At 36.2% G+C, this 15,482-nt stretch overlaps 3 protein-coding genes across 3 annotated transcripts; all 3 read right to left on the bottom strand.

The window, feature by feature from the left end:
- Nucleotides 1-4,923: 4,923 nt before the first annotated feature.
- On the bottom strand, nt 4,924-7,338 carry LOC108990457 (transcription factor DUO1-like). Its single transcript, XM_018964428.2, has 3 exons — nt 6,953-7,338; nt 5,934-6,195; nt 4,924-5,530 (listed from the first exon to the last, which is right to left on the bottom strand). Exons 1-3 carry the CDS (start codon nt 7,144-7,146, stop codon nt 5,006-5,008), a joined length of 981 nt encoding a protein of 326 aa, XP_018819973.1. The 5' UTR covers nt 7,147-7,338; the 3' UTR covers nt 4,924-5,005.
- Nucleotides 7,339-8,626: 1,288 nt separating this feature from the next.
- On the bottom strand, nt 8,627-9,334 carry LOC108987548. Its single transcript, XM_018960482.1, has one exon. It carries the CDS (start codon nt 9,332-9,334, stop codon nt 8,627-8,629), a length of 708 nt encoding a protein of 235 aa, XP_018816027.1.
- A 3,716-nt stretch (nt 9,335-13,050) lies between these two features.
- LOC118343645 (UPF0481 protein At3g47200-like) lies at nt 13,051-15,182 on the bottom strand. Its single transcript, XM_018964321.2, has 2 exons — nt 15,050-15,182; nt 13,051-14,816 (listed from the first exon to the last, which is right to left on the bottom strand). Exon 2 carries the CDS (start codon nt 14,575-14,577, stop codon nt 13,111-13,113), a length of 1,467 nt encoding a protein of 488 aa, XP_018819866.1. The 5' UTR covers nt 14,578-14,816; nt 15,050-15,182; the 3' UTR covers nt 13,051-13,110.
- Nucleotides 15,183-15,482: the final 300 nt, after the last annotated feature.

Raw genomic sequence — 15,482 nt, 5'->3', positions numbered from 1 at the left:
CAAGCCATTTTCTTCAGTTTTCATGGCCAAACCTTCGATCACCTCATGTTTAAAAGTTCACTTAAGTTCGCGGGCAAGATTAGGGTTCCATTCCCATTAAAATTATGTTTATTAGATGAGATGATCACGTGTTCCACATGTAATGAATCAACCCTTCATTAATTTTTTTTATAGGCCAAACATTGTTTTTATAACAAATTGACAATCAAAACACGATGTCTTAAATTATATTTAAGTGTGTTATGTTATCTGTCCTAAGCCCAAATTGACAGGGCTAATGTGGATGGGAGTACTTATGCCAAAGACAAGCCATTTTCTTCAGTTTTCACGGCCAAACCTTTGATCATCTTATGTTTAAATGTTCACTTAAAATCGTGGGCAAGATTAGGGTTCCATTCCTATTAAAATTATTCTTATTAGATGAGATCAAGTGTTCCACATGTAATGAATAAACCATTCATTAAATTTTTTGTATAGACCAAATATACTCTTATAACAAATTAACAATCACAATGCGATGTCTTAAACTCTATTTAACTAATTTGGATGTCTATAGTTTTGCCAAAACCAAAAACAATAATAAAGCAATCATGTCATCATTTGATCTTTACACAATGATTCGCATATATGGAGATTATTTTTTTCAAATTGCAAATCATTTTTGTTCACGTTACAAAAATTTACTTATTTGTTGCCAGTTATTTCTTGAGAAAATTATTATTTTATGTTAAAATGAATATATTTTTATCCCAAATAGTTATTCTTATCGCAAATAATATGTGCTACATGTCTTTTTTTTTGTAGTGTTAGTATAGTCAAGTCAAGACGTATGTCCTAATGATAAATGAGAATAGAATGTACATATTAATGATGTGATTAATGATGATTAGAAAATTCCTTTGCCCATCACCTCTTATATGATCGTCTACTAATTACCAAATTAAGTTCAAAAACTCTATAGGAAACTGGCGTGGGGAATCACGGGGAAACAGCGTCCCACGTGGAAAAAAGAATACGACTCCGTTTTATGTTTTTGTTAGTCTTCTCTTTTTATTTTCATATGAGTTTTGCCCCATCTTTTTTCATCTTCCCTCCATCTTCCCCTTTGCCCCATTTTCAAACCTCTGTCTCTGACCTTCCATGGCTAAAAACTCTTCTTTAGGTACCAAATCCAAATGTGTGTAAAACAAATGTGTCAAAAAGAAAAGAAAAGAGAGAGATCCTCTTGAGGGTTTTTTTTATTAGCGAGTGCAATGGAACTAAGACAAAACCAATGCAAAAAAAAAAAAAAAGAGAGAGAGAGTCAAATCGTCAATGATAGTGAAAAGCAGAAAGAGAAGAGAGCTAATGGGAGATAGAAGCAAAAACAAGAGATTGAAAGAGAAGTTTAGAGAGAGAGAGATCACAGATGAAGATAGATTGCAAATGGAGTGAGAAAGATGATGCACAAAGAAAAAATTACAATCGTGGTCACACTTTCTGTGTGTGGGTGAGAGGGGGAGAGAGAGAGTAGTTATATCTCCATCTCCCTTTTGCTTTCCTGAAATTTCCCTCTTTCATTTTCGTCGTGTTATGTTTTGATTTTTTTTTTTAATTTTCTTTTAATATATAGGCTGATGTGTGACAGCCGATTATTCATGGTTGCGCACGCCAGTTGTCTGTAGCATTTTTGAATTAAGTTTCCTACCTAACTTACAGCTTTTTGAGTCTATCTGACATCTCCTTTTAACTTTTTTAGATTGTGAGAGTGTTTTATTCCTTCTCATCTTATCATTTTTATTTTTTTAAATTCTTACATAAAATATGTTAATAAATAATTTAATTTTTTTAAATTTTTAAATAATAATAATATTAAAAATAATATTTTATTTAATTTTTATCTTTTATCTTTTATCTTAATTAACTTCATCTTAACTCACTGCCGAAATCGAATGTTATTTAATTCCCTCCCTTCAATCAACAAGAGTTTGTCAGAATATATAAATCCAAATTCTGTTTTCCAGTGAGGCATTAAAGCAATCTATAATTACTTTGAAAGAAAACTTAAATATCATTTAATATATATTCGTATATAAAACATGAGAGGTTTCTTTTTTCCTACGCTGTAAAATTTGAGAATTTTTTTATTGGTGTCAGATTAGAAAATAAAGTTTCGACTAATTTTGAAAACTTGAAAAAAAAATTTCAGAAATACAATTCGGATAATTTTCGATGGTTTTTAAAAATAATTTTCACTAAAAAAGACTTGAGGCTCGGTTTAGATACAAAATCAATCTTAACTTATTTAATATAATCATTATAATTTTTTAAATTCTCACATAAAATATAATAAATAATTTAAATTTTTTTAAATCTTATAATAATAATAATATTATTAAAAAATAATATTATAATAATATTTTATTTAATTTTTAAATTTTATCTTAATTTATCACATTTCAACTAACCGTACCAAAAATAATTCTCACATTTTAAACTTTGATCCGGGTGGTAAAAGTGTTGGTACTCTTGGTTCTCTTGAAAACTATGCCCCACACGCATGTGTTAATTGACTCTATGGAAAGTTGAATTAATTAATCACAGACACCCTATACTTTCTTTTAAAAGTGGCCGGCAGCAACTACTTTTGCAAAGCTTGAATGGCCTGGAAAACTACACCCCTCCGAGCTACGAAAATTTAACATTCGTAAATTAATTTAGACTGAATTTTGATGTTGAGCTGAGCTTAATTTTTTATAAATAGTAATAAATTGAGTAGTAAAGAAAGTTATGTAAAGTTCATTTAAATTGAGTTTAAAATATATTTAGATATTAAGATGAGTTTAATATTTTTTATGAAAAATTTAAAAAAATTGTGAGTCATACTATAAAGATATATTAAGTTGAAAATTGTTGTTAATTCTACGTGTAAGGAAGTTTTGAGTTGAGATGAGTTTAATAATTTAAGAATTGAATATTTGAATGTTAGAATCAGTTTAAAAATTAGACTGAATTCAATTGAATCTTACAAACAAACGAAACCTTAATGAACTACCAAAATACTAGTCGTGGTGGTACGTACGGCATACAACTACTACTGTTAGATATCAATTCGATATATATATATATATATATATATATATCTCATTCTGTATTTTAATTTAACTTCAAGGTATTAATTAGCCTGAAAACGAGACACTCTCTAAGCCGCAAGGAATGTACGGTACTACTTGCTGATCTTAACTCATCAAAAATAGAGGCGGGAAATTAAAGGAATTGGACAAGTGAGTTAATTAGAAGATATAGCTATTAGATGGATGGGCCATCTTTGTCTACATAGCCTTGAAATTAAATCATCTTTCTTCCATATTCATCATGTGCTTTGTCGATCAATTGTCATTATCATGCATGAAGCTGTGGCCCTCCAAAAATCTCTTAACAAAATTAAAATTAAAATAATAAAGAAAGCCCTTCATTCATTTGAAACCAATCCATATATATCAAGCATATGTGACATGAATTTTATGTATGTTTTTTTTTTCTTTTTATAGAGCATATATATATATATATATATATATATATATATATATATATCCAGAAGACTGGATGAGAATTTGGTCCTTAATGTCATTCGATCCAGAACTCAAACTACGTACTTTCATGAATAATACTGAAAAGGTTGTGGTGCTAGCTTCTCCAAAACCTAGTTTGGTGTACACAACATCATTAGAATGAAGATCAAGTTCATGTTCTTGTATATTTGTCCAAGATAATTAACAAGCCTGCCTAAATTAGAATGATTATATATGGCCTGACAAGAATAAGGCCGGAAGTTGTTCTCAGCGCGCATGTCATTTCTTAAGTTAGATTGATCAGACACCAACCCCCCCACCCCCCCGATTCAATATATATATAATTGGTATGCTTTTGGCAGATAACTCTATGTATTTTTGCAAACTAGTTGATTGAATCTGTTTTGCAATCTGTATTTTTGCAAACAGATTGCATGCAGCATCAGCTAGAACTGGGCTGCAAGCAGCAGATGACAGCTAGAGGTGGATATTGGAGTGTGATTAGGAAATCCGGCCGGGGGATTTAACACAGAAAGCCAGGCTGTATCTAAGTCATGTAAAGGCCTGATAAAATGTAGAGTTAGAGTTCGAACTTAGAATCTTTATTATGATATTATGTGAAATCACTGCTTCTCCAAAAACTTAAATTGATAGAAAGAGATAGATTTAATTATTTATATTTGTCACCCAATTATTGCAGAAAATGTTAAATATGATCACCACATGGTATCAGCTACAATAAAAGCTAACTAATCATGTGTAATTTATGATGTTACAAACAAATCCCTGGCCTATGCATGGTTGGAGAATGAAAGTATATGATCAAACAAAGCCCTCCGGCCACAAGGTAGGAAATGCATGGCAACCACTAGTGGAATTACTGATTAGTACAAGGCTTTGAGCCAGGCAAATTCCATAGACAAGGCGAAAAATCCTTTATTGAAAGACGAAAGAAAAATTGGCGCCACACATTATCAACTCATGTAATTCACAGTACCTTACCTTCAAATAATAAAATAAATATTTTTTTCCCGAGAAAATAGCAAAATAAATAAATTATCATCCTTTTGCCACGAAAATTTAACATTCTAAATGTTGATGGCTGCCATTATTCAAAGAATAATACGAACATTATAATTAAGATGGCTGCCATTAATTATTATTGCACGCGCGTGTGAAATTATGCATGGCCCAGTTCTTTGTTTCCTGCAACGCTTTATCTGCATTATGCAGATCGATCTGAGCGCAATCCAAACATGAAAGAAGTTTATAAAGAGAGAGCTTGGTGACTTAATGGACATAGACTGATAGATCACTAAAAAGATAGATTTCTATTACAGAGTTTTAGTACAAATAACAGCAGTTACAATAATTTATATTCCACCCAATAAATTAACTAGTACTACAAATTTCAGCCACCTGCAACACAGAATAACAACAGTGGCAATGACAAATTATCTCTTTAAAGGGCTTGGAGGTGGCTCAATATGATCAAACACGTCTGTTGGGAAGCCATCAAAGAAGCTGCCCTTGGTATTAATGGGGTTGCCAATTTTTCCATTGGCATCGTTTCTGAAACTTCCAACGGGTTCAAATAATTGAGGCCCAATGGAAACTTTAGTTCCATTTCCGAGCCCAGAAGAGTCCAACGTTCCAAACATATCAAATATACTGCTGGGGTCTTCAACTCTATCCATTAATTCTTGGGTTTCTGGTAAGAATATTGTGAGGTGTGGTTGGAGTTGTGGGATCTCAGAAAGAGGGGTTTGGGGTTGGAACTCTATGCATGGGTTATTGTCAGCCGGGGAGAATCCATGATGAATAAGGTCTGTATTGAAATTATGCAACTTAGGGCTAACAAGATCTGGTATAGCCACCATTCTGATCATTTCAGTAGTGTTGTCGATGCAGGATGATGAGCATGACTGAGCCCTTGACGATGATTCTCCCTCCGATGAGGAACTCATGAACTTTGGAGCCTATAAATAAATAGGCAAAAATTTTTCAAGGAAAAAAAAATATTAGGAATAATAAACTAATGTTACTCATCAATCATTTTCTCATCATCCTATGATGTGGCATTAGATGATTGAAGACTATTTATTATATTTTTCTTATGAACTTATCATCTAATGTCACATTATAGAATGATGAAAAAATAGATGATGAATAGATTTACTTATAATAATAATAATAAAAAATTTAAAAAGCAGTCAAAATGAAGGAAAAATAACGTGGCCATTTAGCATTTGATCTCTTGTAACATTCCAATGGTTCAGTAAATAATATTTTAGTTTAAAAACTCCAAGTCAATAATGGTTTTGCATTAGACGCTCTGAAATGAGAGTTTAAATTTAATAGATAGCTTTTCTGTACATTTACCTCCAAAGCAGGACAACTTATATTAGACCCTTGACAACAACCGTGGCAAGACTGAAGCTGCCTTTTGTACTTCTGTGATTTGGGGGGTGTTTCTGAAGTCTGCAGAATCCTTGCTAGCCTTTTTTGCCTGCTACTCCAAAAGTTCTTCACATCATTATCGGTTCTTCCTGGCAGATACGTTGCAATTTTGGCCCATTTGTTCCCAAACTGTGCCTGCAACTCTATCACCACCCTCTCTTCCTCTAGTGAAAATTTGCAGCCACTGAGGGAGAGACGCCCAAGGAAGAAAGAAAGAAGTTAGAGAACGCCCATGATCTCCCATTTCTTGGTTATAGATCACACATGCATGTTATGAAACATAGTATTTACAACAATTGGAGAGGAGAGAATTAATCCATTATTGGCGTTTTCATCAAATACGAGCACATTGGTGGGAGAGTACTTTCATAGATCCATGGTTACAAGATTACATGCATTACAGTGACAACAATTGGAGAAGAAGACAACCCATGATCAACATTTTCATCAAACATCACCATTTTCATGGAAAGACAACTGATAAGAAACATTATTATACATAAAAGTATAATTGAAGAGAAACCCATCATGAAAATTCTGAGTTAAGTAACAAAACATATAGACATAAAGAGAGACCTCAACGGCCCGCCCCGCGGGGGGTAGGGGTATTAGAATATCTGAACCTATGGCACATATTGACAAACAGAAGGTGAGCATCACTCGTGCCATTGCAGCAACGGAAGTAGCAGAGGATCGCACATGCAATACATAACAGCAGTCTACCGCATCTTCTAGAAAGTAACAGTAGGAAAATCAGTTATCATTCTCTACGGTTTTTGTAACAAACCAAATATTCTTTTATTCTCCTTTATCGTGTATAAATATACACATCATGTACAGAAACAAATAAATGAAGAATATTCTAGAAATTCATTCTCTCTAACATGGTATCAGAGCCAACTTCATCAAGTTTAGCAACCGGGGGGGTGTTGTTTGCTTACTTCTTCAAGTTGGGTCTAAGTTTATTGACCCAACGAAGGCGGCATGACTTTCCAGTCCTCTGCAGCAGACCATTGGATCGAATGGAGCTCCAGTCTCTGGGGCCATACCTTTTCACATGGTTTAGCAGCACTTCATCTTCCTCTGCCTTCCATGGCCCTTTTCTTATACCCACATGATCTCCGTAACCTTCCATTTCTCTCTGCTCTCACTCTCACTCTCACTTTCAAATTCCCAAGTCTATCTCTGCAACATCCACTTTTTTCTCTGAAAAGGCATTTGGTTTTCGATCTCCAACTCTTGACTCTTCATGTATTTTCCTCATCTTTGTTATGGAGTGACGGTTAGTGACGGTTATTCCCACTTCCCTGAATGGAAGCGCCCCGCATACTCGAGTACCGACTTTTTCTCATCTTGTATAATGCCATGCGAAGTGACAGAAATGTCCCCTCCCCTGATGCCGGCTTTATGGATTTCAATTACACAACGGATGCAAATAAAAGGGAATTGATATTTATAATTTTAGAATTTGTAAATTTTATATTTTTTTTATAAAAATAGAATCTATTATTAAAAAAATAATATTTTTTTGTGAATTTTAAATTTATTTATTTTAAAAAAAAATAGTGTGTGAGATTTGCATACTGTAAATATCATTTTTCTGTTGATTTGCGTGCAATCCCTCTTTTCATTCTTGGTCTCTTGATATTAAAATGGCTTATTAATTAGGACTGTTCACATGATCCGACCCGAATTTGGAGCTTCTCGTCCCGAAATTGTACACTTCCGTTCAACCATTCCCGACCCAAATTTCTGCAAATAAGGTGAATTTCAAACGAAATCGAGTTTTCCACCCAAAATCGATTCTTCTTCTTCTTCTTTTTTTAAAAAAAAAAAAATAGTAAATGACTTATTTAGTCTTAATGAAGAGTCAACACATTTTTCTCCTTTTAAAAATTATTTTTGAATTTCTTGATATTTTATTAGATTATCTTTATTTTGCTTACATTGGTTTTAGTTTATTTAATTTTTTAATCAAGGATATTTATACCAACTCTTTTTAGAGACGCTATTTCGATCAAATCTTATGATCGCATTTAAATCCTTCAAGAAATAATTAATTAAAATTAAGAAAAATAAATATAGCACGAGGCAGAATGGGTGTGAAATGAAAATATTTTATTGAATTTGGTTTGGATATTGATTTGACACTATACTCGCATTGGTAGCTATACAATATGACATACAGGTTGTTTATAACTATATCAGTTTGTCTTGATTAAATGTCTTTGTGGTTAAGATATTTTTTTCTTTTAAATTTGGGCAAATTTTGGTCTACTGCAGTGTACAAGTTTGCGAGCAGCAGTTTTTAAATGGAACTTCAAACACTTCAATACAGACAGACAGACAGACAGACAGAGTCTGATCCACTGATCGATCGATACTAAAAAACAAAGTCATAAACTTCCAAAATAAAAATGTTTAGAAAATCCTACGAATTATTTAGCTGGATGCGATGATCCATTAGTACCGCATCTAAATTACCTAGGACTCCAACAAACACTACCACAGATGCTTTAAGCCTAGTCCTTGCCAAGGCGCTTGCTGATGAAATTCCACAAAGTCACAACCAGTACAATAATTCCAGCAACAGTAGCAGTGCCTTTAAAAAAGTCTCAGAAATACACCTTAGTCAAGGTTCCTACCAGACGATTCCAACTGCTCCTGGAGTACACATTAAGCTGTTGACGGAGGTTGTCGTAATGGGGATTTCGAGGTAGTGCAATCTCCAGACCGAGGTTGTTAAACAGTTTCGTCACAGCAGCGTTGGAACCTAAATTGTTATCAATGATCTCGTTTTCAACAAGCAACATTACATCTGCTTCAGTTGTGATAAGATCATCCAACAGCACAATGTAATCGCAGATGTAAGTTTTATCTGGATAATGGCACTGCTCCAAGGCCATCAGGTTTCGGAAAAGATCTTCGGTAGTGTCGTCGACACGAAGGGGTGGGACTTCCAAGCAACGTTGCACTTGGCGTTCCAAGCAATCGCTTTTCAGGAAGGGTAAGCAAGACAAGAGCCATGAGAGATTGAAGCACGGGAACGTTTCTAAGCATTCATTGCTCGGCAAATTTATATCAAGTAAATCTCTTTTTAAATCTGGCTTAGTGAATTTCAACCCTGCCTCACCAAGCTTTGTTGCATTATATCTAATTCCATCACAAGGTCTAAGCTTTACTTCAATGGGCTCTGATGTTGGGCTTGGGTTTTGTGGAAGGAAAAAATATCTCACCAAATCTGTGAAATGCTTTACGCTTCGGTCCTGTGGACAACGATTCACCAAATCTTTGATATGATCTGTTGACCGATTCTTATTCATGAAGACGTTCGTGAGTGGGAGTCTATCATCTTAAGAGTCATTTAAGTGGTCAAACACTCTTCCATCAATTTAAACTGATCCCATGAAAATAGGATCACGTGGGACACGTAAACCCGAAATTTGATGGAGATTTCGGCTATAAATACATGTGTTTGGTCCCCAAACTCACTGACTCAATTCGCTTCGGTAATACACCATCTAAATAGAGTAGAGAAGAGTTTGGAAGAGCCAAACACAGTGAGAACCGAAACTTTTACAGTGAATTGCATCAATGACTGGAGGTAAGATTTCTTGGCATTAAACCCTTTAATTCTCATTTCTAAAGTGTTATTCCGTATTAGAGAATTTTATTTAAGTCTAACAGTTGGTATCAGAGCATTAAAATTCTCTGTCTTGATGTTTAAATTCAAAAACCCGAGTTCCTCTGTTTTTGGCCGTGACTTGAAAAAATTTTTTGGGTTTTGATTTTAGGACGTTTTTTATTTGAAAGAAGTTTAGAAATCATAAAGAAATATTTTTTCTAAGCTTTCTGTGATTAAAAACATGATTTTTGACGTGAAAAACACTGTAAAAATGCGAAAATCGCGCTGCGCCTGGAGGTAGAAGACAACGCGAACGACATGTCGTTTTCAGGCTTGTTGAAAACGACATGTCGTTTTCAGCAGCTTTTGTTTCATTCGGTTCTGCTAAACGACAGGTCGTTTTCAACTTTGATGAAAACGACATGTCGTTTAGCATAAGGTTTCTATTCCCGTATACTACTAAACGACACGTCGTTTTGTTTCGGAGCCCGTTCGGTATGTAATGACAAAAATGACACGTCGTTTTTCAATTGATGAAAACGACATGTCGTTTTATTCGGTAGTCGTTTATCAAGCATGAAGATAAACGACATGTCGTTTTGAATTTCAGTAAAACAACATGTCGTTTAAGAGCTGTGTCTGTTTTAAGGATATGGGAAAAACGACACGTCGTTTTTCCTTTTAGAAAAACGACCTAGTAGTGCCGTCGAAAAATTGTTTGGGCTTCACAATATTGTTCTGTGCGGGTGGTCATCAGGTGAGAACGAGTCAACAGCGATTCAGATGGCAAGGCAGTAGCGGATGGAGCAGGAACCAGAAACGGCGTTGACAATGAAGGAACTGAAAACAGGGGAGAAGACTCAATCGTCGCAGCAAAGGAAGAGGATAAGTGAGACGCTGACGTTTCGGGGGGATCCGTATGCGACGTCGTAACAGGAGATGATGGAGGAATATAAACGGCAGGGTCAGAGTGGTCGTTTGAGGACACTAGAATTGGTAGCAGAGTGGACGACACTGTAGGATGAAATTTGGCAGGAACTAAAGGCAGTGTAGGTGTTGTGAATGGAAATAAAGACTCATAAAAAATTACATTGCCAGAGTCAGGATCAAGGCATTTGTAACCTTTTTGCGGGTTACTAATGCCAATGAAGACAGACACATTTTTTGGACTTAAAATCCAACTTATGTTTGTTAAAGGGTCGGAGATAGGGATAGCAAGTACAACCAAAAATCTTAATGATAGAAAAATCGGGTGCTTGATGAAATAATTTTTCAAATGGAGATATGCTGAGAGGAGCAGTTGGAAGACGGTTGATGAGATAGGTTGCCATTAAAAAGCATCATCCCAAAAACAATGAGGAGTATAACTTTGAGATAATAAGGATAAACCCATTTCAACAACATGTCGATGTTTTCTCTCAACATAGCCATTTTGTTGCGAGGTGTAAGGGCAAGAAATACGATGTTGAATTCCCACTTGGTGAAAATACCGATTAAGAGTTTGAAATTCATCACCACAATCAGTTTGGACACATTTTATTTGACGATTAAATTGAGTAAAAATGGTCAAGACGTCGGATTTATTTGCAAGAGGATAGAGCCAAACAAATTTGCTAAAATGATTAACGAATGAAACATAATATTTATTGCCTTTTGTGGATAAAATAGGGGATGGACCCCATACATCAGAAAAAATTAAATCTAGAAGATGATATGAAATAGATTGAGAAACTGGGAAAGGAAGACGATGGCTCTTCCCTTTTGCCGAACAAACACCTGGTATTTTATTGGAAGAAACTGGAAGAGAGAATTTAGACACAAGATGCTTGACGGTTTGATAGGTGGGATGTCCCAAACGACGGTGCCATACTTCCAAAGAAACACGTTGACATAAAAAAGATTGAGACGGTGAAGAGGTCGAGATGGATGAGGGGAAGGGATAGAGTCCATCTTTAGGCGTGCCTTGCAGAAGAACCTTCTTCGTAACCTCGTCCTTCACAAAAAAATGAGATGAGTGGAATTTAATAAATACATTATTGTCTTTGGTAAATTGGCTCACATAAATAAGGTTCTTTTTAGTTTGTGGAACATGTAAAATATTGTGAAGGGTAAAACCAGATTGTGAGGATTTAATCTCAGAGGAACCAATGTGAGCAATAACCAAACCTGCCTCGTCTCCTACTTGAATTTGATCCACACCATTATAGGTCTCAGCATGGAGATTCAAGTTCTGAATATCATTAGTAAGATGGTTGGTGGAGCCGATGTCGGGATACCAACTCATATCAGCTGAGGCTTGTGGCACTGTAAAAAATGCAGACATGTTGTTCGGCATGTTTTGATAAGCCTGATCAAAACGATAAAAGCACTTGATGGCGAGATGTCCAACTTTGCCACAGATCTGGCACATTGGGCGATTACCACCAGAAGACCCATGACGACCACCTCGGCCCCTATTATGACCACGCGAACCGGAGTACGATGGGGCACGATTTGGGTAGTGTGGCTTACCAGAGGGGCCACGGGATTGGTTAGTAAGGGTGACGACGTTGGCAGAACCAATTGTAGCTTCAACAACTTGATGATGTTGCTATAAGCGTAACTCAAAGTCGAGAAGATGACCAAAGATATCTTCAAGCTCCATGGGATTATCCTGTGTTTGAATGGACCTAACAATAGGATCATAAGAAGAGTCTAGGCCACCAAGCAAATATGAGATAATTTCAGTGTCTGGAAGTGGATGTCCAATGGCTGCAAGAGTGTCAGCCAGTGACTTCACACTCTAAAAATAATCTGAGATGGACAAGCCCCCCTTCGTGATAGTAGAGAGTTGTCGCCGAGTTGTCGAGAAACGAGCTCGAGAATGAGAGGAATACATTTTTTCGAGTGCAGACCATACCTCTAGAGACGTGGTAACACCAACCACTTTGGCAAGAATACTTTCCGATAAAGAGGACATGAGAATACTCAAGACAATCTAGTCTTGGTCAAACCAGTAAGTAAATTCTGGATTGAGAAGCAGAGGGGCTGTAGTGGACGAACCAACTGCAGGGTTTGAAATATATTGGACAGGTTGAGGACGATTCCCATTAATATAGCCAAAAAGATGTTGGCCTTTGAGATATGGAGTGATTTGAGCTCTCCATAGCAAGTAGTTGTTACTACTCAATTTGATAGTCACCAAGCTTTGGATGCTGGGGGGGTAACGGGTGTGTTTGAGAGAGACGAAGTGGAAGAGGATGCCATTGACGTTAGTCACGTTGGCTCTTAATACCATAAAACAAAAGGTGATTTGCTGTGTTATATAATTTGCAGGTAATGGTAACAGACGTAGAATTTAATTTGCTGCAATACAGACAGACAGACACAGTCGACTCTCCACTGATCGATCGATGCTAAAACAAAGCCATAAACTTCCAAAAAAAAAAATGTTTAGAAAAACCCAGTCCATCATACACTACAGATGCTTCAAATCTAGTACTTGCCAGCACTCCATCTAAGCCTAAGGAGCCTCTGGAAATTCCACAAAGTCAAAACCAATACAATAATTCCAGCAACAGTAGCAGTGCCTTCAAAAAAGTCTGAGAAATACACACGAGCCAAGGTTCCCAACAGACGATTCCGATTGCTCTCGTAGTACTCATTAAGCTTTTCACAGAGCTTGACGTAATGGGATCCACTTTCTTCAATCTCCAGGCCGAGGTTGTTAAACAGTTTCGTCACTGCAGTGCTAGAACCTAACTCGTTAACAATGATCTTCTTTTCAACAAGCAACCTTACATCTGCTTTCGTTGTGATAAGATCATCCAACAGCACAATGAAATCGCAAATGTAAGTTTCATAAGGATAATGGCACTGCTCCAAAGCCATCAGGTTTCGGAAAAGACCTTCAGTTTTGTCGTCTACCCGAAGGGGTGGGACTTCCAAGAAACGTTGCATATGCACCAAGCAAGTGCTTTTCAGGCATGGTAAGCATGACAAGAGCCATGAGAGATTGAGCACCGGGCAGCGTTTTATTAAGCATTCGCAATTCTTCTCCCGAAATTGTATTTGAAGTAAATGTCTTTCTGAATCTGGCCTAGCGAGTTTCAACCCTGCCTCGTCAAGCTTTGTTGCAGTATATAGGGGTTTAGTTCTTTTCACCAAATCTGTGCAATGCTTGGGTTCGGGTTCGGGTTCGGGTTCGGGCTCTCGTGAGCTTGGTTTTGGATGGCAACAACATCCCATCCAATCTGGGAAACACTCCTTTACATGACCACACTTCTTGGAATTTTGCCCTTCTTCTGTTGGTGGACAGAAAAAATATCTCACCAAATCTGTGAAATGCAGGGGTACTTTGGGCTCTGGTGAGCTTGGTTTTGGGTCTTCTTGTCGAGGGCAACAACATCCCATCGGAGCTGTGAAACAGTACTGCTTTACATGATCACTTGACTTCTTGGGCTTTGGCTTCCAATGTTCATAGAGATCACCAAAAAACCCATAAGAGAGGTCAAGAAGAGTCTGTTTTTTTGTATTGGGTTCCCCATTTTGGTGGCATACATTCAGCTCAACATTACAGTATAACTCCTCAAGAACAAAGAAAGGAAGCTGATTCTCAAGTAGAAGCAGGTCATGCTGTATGCCGCGTTCCATGCACGGTTGGCTAAATATATAATCATTTTCATGAGCCTTCGAGTTTTGAGAATCTTTTTCAACATGAGCCATTGATTTTTCATATTTCCTACAAAAGAGCTCAAGTATAAAGATTGCATCTAGTAGAATCATCGTTACAAACTCTTTACTGCCGAGTCGAAAGTTCTCTGAATAGCAATGGCGGATTTTCATTTCATTGGGCATGATGATATTGCATGCAAGTTCCTCGGCGCTCTTCGGAGTACGATTACAGAAATCTGTAAAATATCTGAGTTTTTGGTTCTCCATGTCCTTCAACTCTTTTCTCATGCAGAGATGAAAAGGGCCGATAGAAACCAACCGAGGGGTGTAGGCCTTTTTTTTTACCTCGCGAAGTCTCTTGGGAACCCTATAGATACAGCACCCAGGCCAACGAGGCTCTGGTGCCGGTGGAATGTTACGAATGTGGATGGTCAGCTCTTCGCATCAATCAGGTCCTTCTTTTTTAGTGGAATCATTGTCTGTGGTTGCAGGACTGTCCGTCTTTGCCATCCCTCAAGTTCCTTTTCCTAGTGACAATAAAGAGATAGCAACATCACGAGTTTTGACATCATATACCTTCAAATATGATCTCTTATTAGGGATTTGTTATAAAACGATAATCGGATCTGAGTTTGAACCCTTAAAAAAAAAGGGCTTTGTTCTTTCTGTTAGTAATTAAAGGTTGAAATAGCTGTAGCTACTAATCCGAAAATTTCAACTAACAGAGTACTCAAAAAATGGAAGAATTAAAGGTACGTACCTACAAATTTTGGTTGCAAGAAATGCTTGAAAGTACGTACTTGAAGAAGTCGGATTATTACTCTACTCGACCAACGTTAACGTACGCTATCTTTTAATCCCTTGCTCAATGCTCTGATTGTGTATCCTTCGTTCTTCCCTCAGACGCATATATATAAGGCTGGTCATGTAAACAGTCCGGCTATTAATTGATTCATTTACTTGCATGCATACCTGTTTTGGACACTATGAAAAATATCAGAATTCTTAATATTTCTAGTTTCTTACTTAAACATCATTTAAACACAAAAATATTTTTAAATTTAAATTTTTAAAATTATTATCGAATTATTATTTAAATACAAAATCAATATAATTTTTTACAAAATTTGAAGATACTCAAAATGTCTAAACATGCCGTTAATGTTTGATTTAAATTTAATATAAAATAGAGT

This window comes from Juglans regia, chromosome 5 (assembly GCF_001411555.2).
Source record: "Juglans regia cultivar Chandler chromosome 5, Walnut 2.0, whole genome shotgun sequence".
Taxonomy (NCBI): Eukaryota; Viridiplantae; Streptophyta; class Magnoliopsida; order Fagales; family Juglandaceae; genus Juglans; species Juglans regia.
Note: the sequence above shows the minus strand (reverse complement) of the source record. Positions and strands in the feature narration are given on the sequence as shown.